Raw genomic sequence first — 10,838 nt, 5'->3', positions numbered from 1 at the left:
ACTGGGAGACTAGTCAGGATCGAGGGAACGATGAACAGAGCAAAGTACAGAGAGATCCTTGATGAAAACCTGCTCCAGAGTGCTCAGGACCTCAGACTGGGGCTAAGGTTCACCTTCCAACAGAACAACGACCCTAAGCACACAGCCAAGACAACGCAGGAGTGGCTTTGGGACAAGTCTCTGAATATCCTTGAGTGGCCCAGCCAGAGCCCGGACTTGAACCTGATCGAACATCTCTGGAGAGACATGAAAATTGTTGTGCAGCGATGCTCCCCATCCAACCTTCCAGAGCTTGAGAGGATCTGCAGAGAAGAACGGGAGAAACTCCCCAAATACTTGCATGCCAAGCTTGTAGCATCATACCCAAGAAGACTCGAGGCTGTAATCGCTGCCAAAGGTCCTTCAACAAAGTACTGAGTAAAGGGTCTGAATACTTATGTAAATGTGATATTCATTTTTTGTATTTTATACATTTGCAAAAATTTATAACAACCTGTTTTTGCTTTGTCATTATGGGGTATTGTGTGTAGATTGAAACAATTTCATCCACTTTAGAATAAGGCTGTAACGTAACAAAATGTGGAAAAAGTCAAGGGGTCTGAATACTTTCCGAATGCACACATACATATATATATATATATGCGCTTGGGGCAATAATATCTCAAAAACCTCAAAGACAATGTGCACCAAAATCTCCAACTTCAATGTTACATCAATTGGAATGTGGGGGATAGCAGATGTAATATAAATGGAAAAACATTTGTAAACCTTACCAAAATCCTTCTGTTGCCATTTTTCTTTTTAAATATACAAAAAGAAAAGAATAAGGGTACTGTCATGGTTTCTTTGGCAGTACTGTTCTGTGTTCCACAGGGACAAGGAGGAGAGGAAGGAAGGAAGGAAGAAAGAGAGAGGGAGGGCAGCTCAAGCCCTCGGACCCCTTACATCCATGTAAGTTCATAGGGTAGGAGGTGAACCTTTACCTCTAACCCCTCCTCCTGTCGATAAGGCCATTGGTGGTAGATGCATTGTTTTCGTATTAGAGGGGATCGTTCATGTCACAGGTATAGGAGAGGGGGCGGGGTCAAGCCGCTGCTGGGGGCAGTGGTCGCAGGTTGTCCAGTAGTGATTGGACAGCGGGTAGGGACAAAAGAGCTCTCCCCATGCCCCCTCCTGCACGGTAGCAGGCATATCCCAGAACTCCTATCACCCCAGCCTTCAGCACCGTGCGTAACATCCAGCCAAAACGAGACGGGGGCGCAACACTGACAGTCACACAGAAAAGCAAAAGAAAGAGGGTCAATATTAACTCATAAAAGTTAGAAGATGCCGAAATACAATGATTCTACTGCTCTATAAACATTACTAATAACTTGGTCTAGACTGCTAAGAAAGACCCACTCTCACACACACACCTCATGATCTCCTGAATGTTGAGCTCCTTCTCCCAGTTCCTCTCGATGCCAGGGACGTGGCCCATTCCCACCACTCCCACCACCACAGCAGGCACTTCTGTCACAAGAAACAGAGCAAATTGATCCAGCTGAAATGGCATCCATGTTCCCAAAATACATTGGTCTGTAACAGTCCATCTATTATGCATGGATACATTAGGAGTTTGAGGTAAAACTTAATTGCCATCATAGGCAGTGTGCAAAACACAGACACAATAACCCAGCTCGGCCATCTTTCAGAGTAAGGGTCCATTCAAACTGCTCACGGAAAACTATGCCAGAAAGTAAGCCTTTTCATTGGTTTAATTGCAATCTTGCGCAGACTACAACCAATTACCGTATATGGTAGTGTTTTTCCCACGAGCAGTGTGAACAGACACTAATGGAGAAACTTTTCTGTGGACTTCCTCAGGTGTAAAGCGAAACAGGCAGAGATGCTGCGATACTCACTCTGAGCATTGGGGGGCGCCTCCACACAGTGTGCGGCCTGGCGGAGTGTGTGTGTGAGGTAGATGTCTCGCTCGGCCACAATGGTCTGGTGGAGAGCGGGGAACTCGCCGATCATCTCTAGCATTGTCTGCTCCAGCAGGTCCTTCTGTTTGCACTTCTCCACATCCTCCTTACTGACACACAACAAACATATTACAATAACAAAAGCACAACAGCATTCTATCCACTAGGTTTAACCAATTCCCCAAATTAAATCCCAATAACTTATCATTTGTATTCAGGTAAATCAATTAAGCCCTATATAAATTAAATATATTATTAAATTGGATATTACTAAATACAGTACCACAATAGTAATATTTCTGCTCTAATCTTACTACATACTAGCCAAAGGAAATACTGAGAGGAAGTGTATAGTGGAGTAAGCTGTGGACTTAATCTAGACACTAGAGAGTAGTAACTGTCAGGTTAGTGTACCTGATGGGGTCTGACAGAAAGCACAGGCCCCATGCCAGTCTGGCTTTCTGCCACAGACTGAGAGCAGCGATGGCCCGCTTGAATGTCACCGGGATGGGCCGGTCCCCCAGGTGGAACCTGCAGAAGGGCACCCGGCCCGCCTGGGTGGAGAGAAGAGAGAGGGAGGGTCTTTACATAGAACCTTACTAATACTGTACACAGTGGGTAACATGTAAGAGGGTGTTAAGTTCAGTATGTTATGCTATGTGAGATAAGAACATTAGTGTGTATTTGAAAGTATATGTGTGACCTTCACCTGACACCTTCTGCGAGAACAAACCTGTGACCCTATTTTAGTGAGTGCGTGAGTGTCTCACCTGTTTGAAGGCCTCCCTGAACTCCCCTCCAGGAGCCATGCCCAGCTGCTCTGTGATGTGAGCCGACACTTTGAGCAGCAGGATCTGCATCAGGCCAGACATCACTCCATTCTGTGATGACATAATAAAGAGGGGGAAGGACAGATGGGAGGAGAAAGAAACAGGATATTAACTTACAGTTCTGGCTTGTGTATCTGTATACATAGACTTGTCAAAGGTGTTTCACACTGTGGACCATACTGTCTTGGTGCAGAAATTGAAGTGTATTGGGATTACTGGTCATGCTCTGGAGTGGTTTGTGAACTACCTGTCAAATGGAACCCAGTGTATTAAGGCAGATGGTTGTAAATCGGACACCATAGAGAGTTGTGCCTCAAGGATACATTTTAGGTTTATTATCTACATCAACAACATTGGGAGACATTGAGACAGTATACTACAAAGCAGGTTCAATGAGTTAGCCAGATAACTTCAATAAACAAACATAAATATATATTGATTTTCTGGATCATTAAGAGAGATAAACTTAGAGCTATTTTTGGTTGTTGAGTCAATTAGACCATGCCCATTTCATGCATATCTTTCTAAATAATGTAAAGTTATTCAATAGTATTTAGGCAAGTTAGCTGGCTAACTCGTTGATCCTGCTTTGTAGTATACCCCTCTGATGTACATTTTTATGCAGATGACACTGTTCTTTACTCAAGTGGCAGCAGTTTGACTTTCGCTTTTCAAAAAGCTCAAACAGCTTATAACATTATAAAACAGAATCTGGGCGATTTGAAGCTTGTTCTGAATTCCTCTAAAACAAAATGCATGGTATTTTCCAATACAAAACACTATGAAAATCATGTAATTACTACCTTGGAAGGACATTCTATAGAGCAAGTGAAGATGTACAAATATCTGTGAGTTTGGGTGGATGAGAAGTTGAGCTTCACCACCCATGTAGAGAACCTTGTCAGGAAACCCAAGCTGATTATTGGGTTTTATTACCGGCACAAAGCTTGTTTTTCCTTTGCTGCTAGAAAATAGTTGATTCGTTGTACTTTTCTCTCTGTGTTGGACTATGGCGATACTATGCACAGTGCATTCAGAAAGTATTCAGACCCCTTGACTTTTTCCATATTTAGTTACGTTACAGCCTTATTCTAAAATGGATTACATTTTTAAAAATCCTTGTCAATCTACACACAATACCCCATAATGACAAAGCGAAAACAAGTTCTTAGAAATGTTTGCAAATGTATTAAAAATAAATAACAAATACCACATTTACATAAGTATTCAGATCCTTTGCTATGAGACTCGAAATTGAGCTCAGGTGCATCCTGTTTCAATTCATCATCCTTGAGATGTTTCTACAACTTGATTGGAGTCCACCTGTGGTCAATTCAATTGATTGGACATTATTTGGAAAGGCACACACCTGTCTATATAAGGTCCCACAGTTGACAGTGCATGTCAGAGCAAAAACCAAGCCATGAGGTCAAAGGAATTGCAAGTACATTTCTGCAACATTGAAGGTCCCCAAGAACACAGTGGCTTCAAACATTATTAAATGGAAGAAGTTAAGAACCACCAAGACTCTTCCTAGAGCTGGCCGCCCGGCCAAACTGAGCAATCGAGGGAGAAGGGCTTTGATCCGGGAGGTGACCAAGAATCCAGAGTTCCTCTGTGGAGATGGGAGAACTTTCCAGAAGGACAACCATCTCTGCAGCACTCCACCAATCAGGCCTTTATGGTAGACTGGCCAGACGGAAGCCACTCTTCAGTAAAAAGGCACATGACAGCCCGCTTGGAGTTTGCCAAAAGGCACGTAAAGGACTCTGACCAAGCTTGTAGCATCATACCTGTAATTATGTCATGTCATAGTATTGTGTGGACCAGGGAAGAGTTACTAGATAAGTGGTTTGGGGCCATGGAGTCTATATTCCTTATGTCAAAGGAGATTAGTGATGTTTAGGATAGCATGATGGATGGACAGGATATACTGACTTGGGGCAAAGGGTAATAGCAACAGAGAAAGGGAGTGCCCATGATGGTTGCCAGATGTATGTGAAAGGAAGGATAACCAAGAGTATAAAAGCTGTGAGATTTGTGTGTGTGGGCAGTTCAACTGACAATGGGGGCAAGGCTATGTCCGTTTGTTAGATGAACCCACGAGCTCGTGATCAAATAAATACTTGGTAAAATCTCCACAGAATGTCTAAGTAAATTCTTGCATCCTCACTTCTCAATACTAGAAACTCATCATAACAATACCCAAGAAGACACAAGGCTGTAATCGCTGCCAAAGGTACTTCAACAAAGTACTGAGTAAAGGGTCTGAATACTTATGTAAATGTGATATTTCCATTTTTTGTATTTTATAAATTTGCCAACATTTATAAAAAACTGTTTTTGCTTTGTCATTATGGGGTATTGCGTGTAGATTGATGAGGGGGGGAAAAAACAATTTAATCCACTTTAGAATAAGGTACTGAGTAAAGGGTCTGAATACACATGTAAATGTGATATTTCCTTTTTTTTTTTATATACATTTGCAAAAAGTTCTAAAAAACTGTTTTTTGTAATCCATTTTAGAATAAGCCTGTAACGTAACAAATTATGGAAAAAGTAATGGGTTCTGAATACTTTCCGAATGCACTGTGTGTGCAAGCCTCCCCATAGTCGTACCTGTTTGATGGCCTGCTGGACCTTGTCCAGATTAATGTCCTTGGCCTCCTTCAGCAGCGTCTTCTCGTCCATCTTCAGCATGGACACCCTGTACTGGCACAGCTCCACCACCACAACGTCTGGCTGCACTGCACGGATCGTCTGAGGGAGGGAAGAGAGGGGGGAGAAGAAGGCAAGCAAGGGGGACAGGGGAGAAAGGGGGAGGAGAGAGTGGGAGGATAAGGAGAGGAGGAAAACAGGGAAAGGGGGTAGAGGGAGAGGACAGGAAGGGGAGAGCGGGGAGAAAGGGCGGTCAGAGAGAGAGAAAGCCAAAGGCAGAAGTACAGTGGGGAAAAAAAGTATTTAGTCAGCCACCAATTGTGCAAGTTCTCCCACTTAAAAAGATGAGAGGCCTGTAATTTTCATCATAGGTACACGTCAACTATGACAGACAAAATGAGAAAATTAAATCCAGAAAATCACATTGTAGGATTTTTAATGAATTTATTTGCAAATTATGGTGGAAAATAAGTATTTGGTCAATAACAAAAGTTTCTCAATACTTTGTTATATACCCTTTGTTGGCAATGACACAGGTCAAACGTTTTCTGTAAGTCTTCACAAGGTTTTCACACACTGTTGCTGGTATTTTGGCCCATTCCTCCATGCAGATCTCCTCTAGAGCAGTGATGTTTTGGGGCTGTCGCTGGGCAACACAGACTTTCAACTCCCTCCAAAGATTTTCTATGGGGCTGAGATCTGGAGACTGGCTAGGCCACTCCAGGACCTTGAAATGCTTCTTACGAAGCCACTCCTTCGTTGCCCGGGCGGTGTGTTTGGGATCATTGTCATGCTGAAAGACCCAGCCACGTTTCATCTTCAATGCCCTTGCTGATGGAAGGAGGTTTTCACTCAAAATCTCACGATACATGGCCCCATTCATTCTTTCCTTTACACGGATCAGTCGTCCTGGTCCCTTTGCAGAAAAACAGCCCCAAAGCATGATGTTTCCACCCCAATGCTTCACAGTAGGTATGGTGTTCTTTGGATTCAACTCAGCATTCTTTGTCCTCCAAACACGACGAGTTGAGTTTTTACCAAAAAGTTCTATTTTGGTTTCATCTGACATTCTCCCAATCCTCTTCTGGATCATCCAAATGCACTCTAGCAAACTTCAGACGGGCCTGGACATGTACTGGCTTAAGCAGGGGGACACGTCTGCCACTGCAGGATTTGAGTCCCTGGCGGCGTAGTGTGTTACTGATGGTAGGCTTTGTTACTTTGGTCCCAGCTCTCTGCAGGTCATTCACTAGGTCCCCCCGTGTGGTTCTGGGATTTTTGCTCACCGTTCTTGTGATCATTTTGACCCCACGGGGTGAGATCTTGCGTGGAGCCCCCAGATCGTGGGAGATTATCAGTGGTCTTGTATGTCTTCCATTTCCTAATAATTGCTCCCACAGTTGATTTCTTCAAACCAAGCTGCTTACCTATTGCAGATTCAGTCTTCCCAGCCTGGTGCAGGACTACAATTTTGTTTCTGGTGTCCTTTGACAGCTCTTTGGTCTTGGCCATAGTGGAGTTTGGAGTGTGACTGTTTGAGGTTGTGGACAGGTGTCTTTTATACTGATAACAAGTTCAAACAGGTGCCATTAATACAGGTAACGAGTGGAGGACAGAGGAGCCTCTTAAAGAAGAAGTTACAGGTCTGTGAGAGCCAGAAATCTTGCTTGTTTGTAGGTGACCAAATACTTATTTTCCACCATAATTTGCAAAAAAATTCATTAAAAATCCTACAATGTGATTTTCTGGATTTTTTTTTCTCATTTTGTCTGTCATAGTTGACGTGTACCTATGATGAAAATTACAGGCCTCTCTCATCTTTTTAAGTGGGAGAACTTGCACAATTGGTGGCTGACTAAATACTTTTTTTCCCCACTGTACAAGACTGACAATAGAATGGATTTCGCTGAACGAACTCAAGAGGCCAATCCAGGAGATATAGACCCATGACAATCATTTAAGGCCGGTTTCCCAGACACAGATTATACGCCTCGTTCAAAAATGTATTTGAATGGAGATTCCTCATTCAGCATACTTTTTAGTAACTGGCTAGGTTAATCTGTGTCAAGGAAAACAGCCCTTAATGCTTGCATGTCAGATTTGTTGTGCTCACCGTGGCCACGTCCTTCTTGCTGCTGTCACTGAAGTGGGCGGTGCCTACCAAGTAGAGCAGGCTGCCGTCTGGGGCAGTCAGCCGGGTGACTGTCTCAGGGAGTTCTGGGGAGGACTGGCGCCGCTGGGCACGCACCTGCCATAGCAGCTCCACCGCCTCAGAGTCCGCTATGGAGGAACCAGCCAGGGAGAGGTGGAAGGGGAGGGGGAGAGAAATAGAGCAAGTAAGAGAGAAAGAGAAAAACAAGAATGGAAAGAACCTTTAGTTCCTGCATCACTGAATTGGATGGCAGGAAAGACAACATACTTCGATATGCCAAAGGAAAGTGATTGTCAGATTTGGGTAGGGTACATGTTGTAGCCTACTGAAATAAAGAACACAAACAAGTTAGAACAGTAAAGGACAGTTCCCCTTTTTCTCTCACATGGGCATTGTGAAACAATATGAGCTTTTGGTGACAAGCAGAGGGAGAGGACAGGAAATAGATTTTAGGTAAATAAGGGCGCTCACAGAGTCCAGGGGGACGACTAGGCAGTGACTCATCTTCAGACGCATCTTCAGAGGGACCTACCAACTCATCCTAAAAAAAAAGTCAAAAAGCATATGTAGTCATTAAGTCAGATATAGTAATTCTAAAACTTTAAATGTCTACACATTTTTTGGTCAATGTGCTCAAGGGCTTAGTAGACAGATTTATTGCGACACTGATTCTTAGGCGATTAATATCTAGGCTAAGTACAAGAGCAGGACAAAATTCTAAGAATGTTTGTTTGTTTTGCCTAATGTATTATGATCAGCATAGAGCTGTGTACTTCAAAGATCACAGCTGTATGGACCATAACAGACGTGTGTGACGCTGTACTGTGTGCCTTTTTTAAATTATCAAAATAACAGCTGTCAAAGCATTTTGCAGTGAGCCATGTCCAGCAGTCCCCAAACTGACCTCTGAGTTGTTGTCTTGGTCCATTATTTAACCTTTGAGAGCTGGGCAAAAACTAAAGCGATGTCTCACTCTCCTTACTGAAATGGAAAGCAAAACAGGAGGAAAGAGTATGGTCAAATGTATTAATGCATTTAGCCAAATTCATCAAGTAGGTTTGTTGACCATAATTGCTTTTCTCTGCAATGCTGTCAGCTGTGTTGCTTATTTTGTGACTTAGCTAAAGCCCCAGGCCCCAGTTCAAGTTCCCCAATTGCTGACGTTTGCTAGCTAGATAACGTTATATGTGCAGTCTACCAAACCATAAACAAACAACCCATTCTCACTAGTTACTAGCTAGCTACCATCAACATGTATGGCGACATAGTTGGAAAATAAAACCGGTTAGCTAACGTTACCTGTCACAGGTAGCTAATTCTAGTAGCTAAGACAATTTGTGAGACAGGTTTTACTGTGACAGTAACGTTATAGTATATAGCCAAATATCATGAGCAAACTGCCTAACGTTAGCTTAGTGGTCCCTTTTTAGAGCCCGGTCTTGGCTAAACGCTCTCCTGCTGCATGTAGCTGCGTACTTCAACACGATTACATCATCTCCACACAAGTGTGTTGACATAGCTAGCTAGCTATCTTGCTAGTTAGCTAACCACATGCTACCAAGTCACGTTAGCTAGCTAGCTAAAGCTGTCAAACCTGCTAGCTAGAGACAAAAATGGACACGCTTAGCTAACATTCCCTTCGTTTCCACATATTATCTAGCTAGCTAGCCAAACTAGCTAATTAGCTAACATTATTCATTAAGTTAGCTAATGTTAGCAAGTTGGCCCAAATTAGATAGCTTACTGCTCAACGACTAGCTAGCTGACTGTTAGCTAGCTAACTAACAGCTGGCATATCGGTTAGTTGGCTAACTGCTGCTAACTACTTGGTAAACAAGGTTATATCAATGTGTAATCAAAATATAATAACTACAGTTTACAATGTTATATGTTAATACAATAAATACAAAATAAAACTTACAAGCTAGCCAACCTGTGCTCTCACCTGCAATTCGACCAATGTCAATGATGTGTTCGACTCGTCCGTTAACGTTGTCTGCTGGTACTTGTAGTTCAATTGAGATTTGAGTGCGTTGTTGCAATATGGATTTGTAGTTCTTATAATTTTGTTGTGTAAACTAAAGGCCATATAATTATATTTCTATGCATATGCTATTAATTACAGAAACATTTATACAAAGAACTCTTGTTCAAATTTTATTTTAACAAAAAAAGTTTATTACTCAGACTACATCATACAGTCACAGACAACTTTTGACTCCATCACCAGAAACACCACCCACCTTGCCTCAAGAAGTAGTGGGATCAAGTTGCACTGATTTGAAGTCAGTTTTGTGTCTTTCCCCTGTTTTTCTGGGACTAGGATTTGGGGTGGATAGACTGTTGATAGATCTGTGCCCAAGGGCATCTACCCAGACAAAGCCTCCAGGAACAAAACAGTTTCTTTCCCCAATCTGAGGTCACCAGAAAAAGTGTGAGGAGGAGCACTGCTCTATCAACATGCTCACACTCATAAACTTGTGCTACATATTTAAAGTGCCTTTGAATGCATTAGTGTGCTGAGTACATCAAGGGGATAGTGCGCCACAGGTCATGAAATTAATGTAATGTTTGTAATTTCTTATTAGGTAGACTACCCAGGCAGGTAGTTTCCCAAACCATGTATTTAGTGCATTTTAGACTGTGAACATAACAACACATCTATCTCATTGGAAAGTCAACTTTGCATTGTCACAAACCGTGTTAGCACAACATTTGTATTATAATTGTTCTAAGCCTTCTTCTCGTCACATACCAGTGAGATAGTAATATTATAAGGTTTCTAATCCTTTTTACATGCACATCATATGGCCCTTTTATACAAAGACATGTTTTATTGCCCAAGATGAAAGATTCACAGCATAGAGGAATCCTCAGATGTTCATTCAGAATACATGCGTGCTGTAGATTGTTCTGCAATCACTGTTCAGTTTAGGTTACCAATTGCTCAGACATACGGTTGATCGTGGTTGCTGCACATATCCCCTTGTTTACTGCATCATACCTGGTGAAAGGTGCTATTATATCCTAATAACAATTCTACTAACTACAGTACTCTAGTTTTCATTCGTTAATTTCAGGGGGCATTGTCTTTGGTGAGTAATGAGACACCACAATAACCAAGTGTTACTGATGTGGCATTGGACATGGGGTGCTGTTGTTGCTCTCAATGTGGTGGCACGTGGCAACGTAGGCCTATGGTGAAAAGGTAGGACAGTCAAAAGCAAAGCA

At 42.4% G+C, this 10,838-nt stretch overlaps 1 protein-coding gene across 2 annotated transcripts; it reads right to left on the bottom strand.

Annotated features, from left to right (window-relative positions):
• Positions 1-568: 568 nt before the first annotated feature.
• On the bottom strand, positions 569-9,593 carry trabd (TraB domain containing). Of its 2 annotated transcripts, none has more exons than XM_041891108.1 (10): positions 9,529-9,593; positions 8,512-8,588; positions 8,079-8,148; positions 7,569-7,735; positions 5,417-5,557; positions 2,738-2,848; positions 2,382-2,521; positions 1,905-2,077; positions 1,416-1,512; positions 569-1,265 (listed from the first exon to the last, which is right to left on the bottom strand). In XM_041891108.1, exons 2-10 carry the CDS (start codon positions 8,533-8,535, stop codon positions 1,085-1,087), a joined length of 1,104 nt encoding a protein of 367 aa, XP_041747042.1. In that variant the 5' UTR covers positions 8,536-8,588; positions 9,529-9,593; the 3' UTR covers positions 569-1,084. The 2 variants fall into 2 exon arrangements, with proteins under 2 accessions (XP_041747042.1, XP_041747041.1); XM_041891107.1 differs by having other exon boundaries at positions 9,553-9,593.
• Positions 9,594-10,838: the final 1,245 nt, after the last annotated feature.

This window comes from Coregonus clupeaformis, chromosome 11, assembly GCF_020615455.1.
Source record: "Coregonus clupeaformis isolate EN_2021a chromosome 11, ASM2061545v1, whole genome shotgun sequence".
Taxonomy (NCBI): domain Eukaryota; kingdom Metazoa; phylum Chordata; class Actinopteri; order Salmoniformes; family Salmonidae; genus Coregonus; species Coregonus clupeaformis.
The sequence above is the reverse complement of the archived record's forward strand: the minus strand, read 5'-3'. Positions and strand labels throughout refer to the sequence as shown.

Coding starts and splice junctions, on each gene's coding strand:
- trabd (XM_041891108.1), bottom strand. CDS start 8,535: ATGGACCAAGACAACAACTCAGAG. Junction 1,513..1,904: donor GGCGCCCCCCAATGCTCAGA/GTGAGTATCGCA, acceptor TTCTTGTGACAG/AAGTGCCTGCTGTGGTGGTG. Junction 1,266..1,415: donor AACATTCAGGAGATCATGAG/GTGTGTGTGTGA, acceptor TGTGACTGTCAG/TGTTGCGCCCCCGTCTCGTT.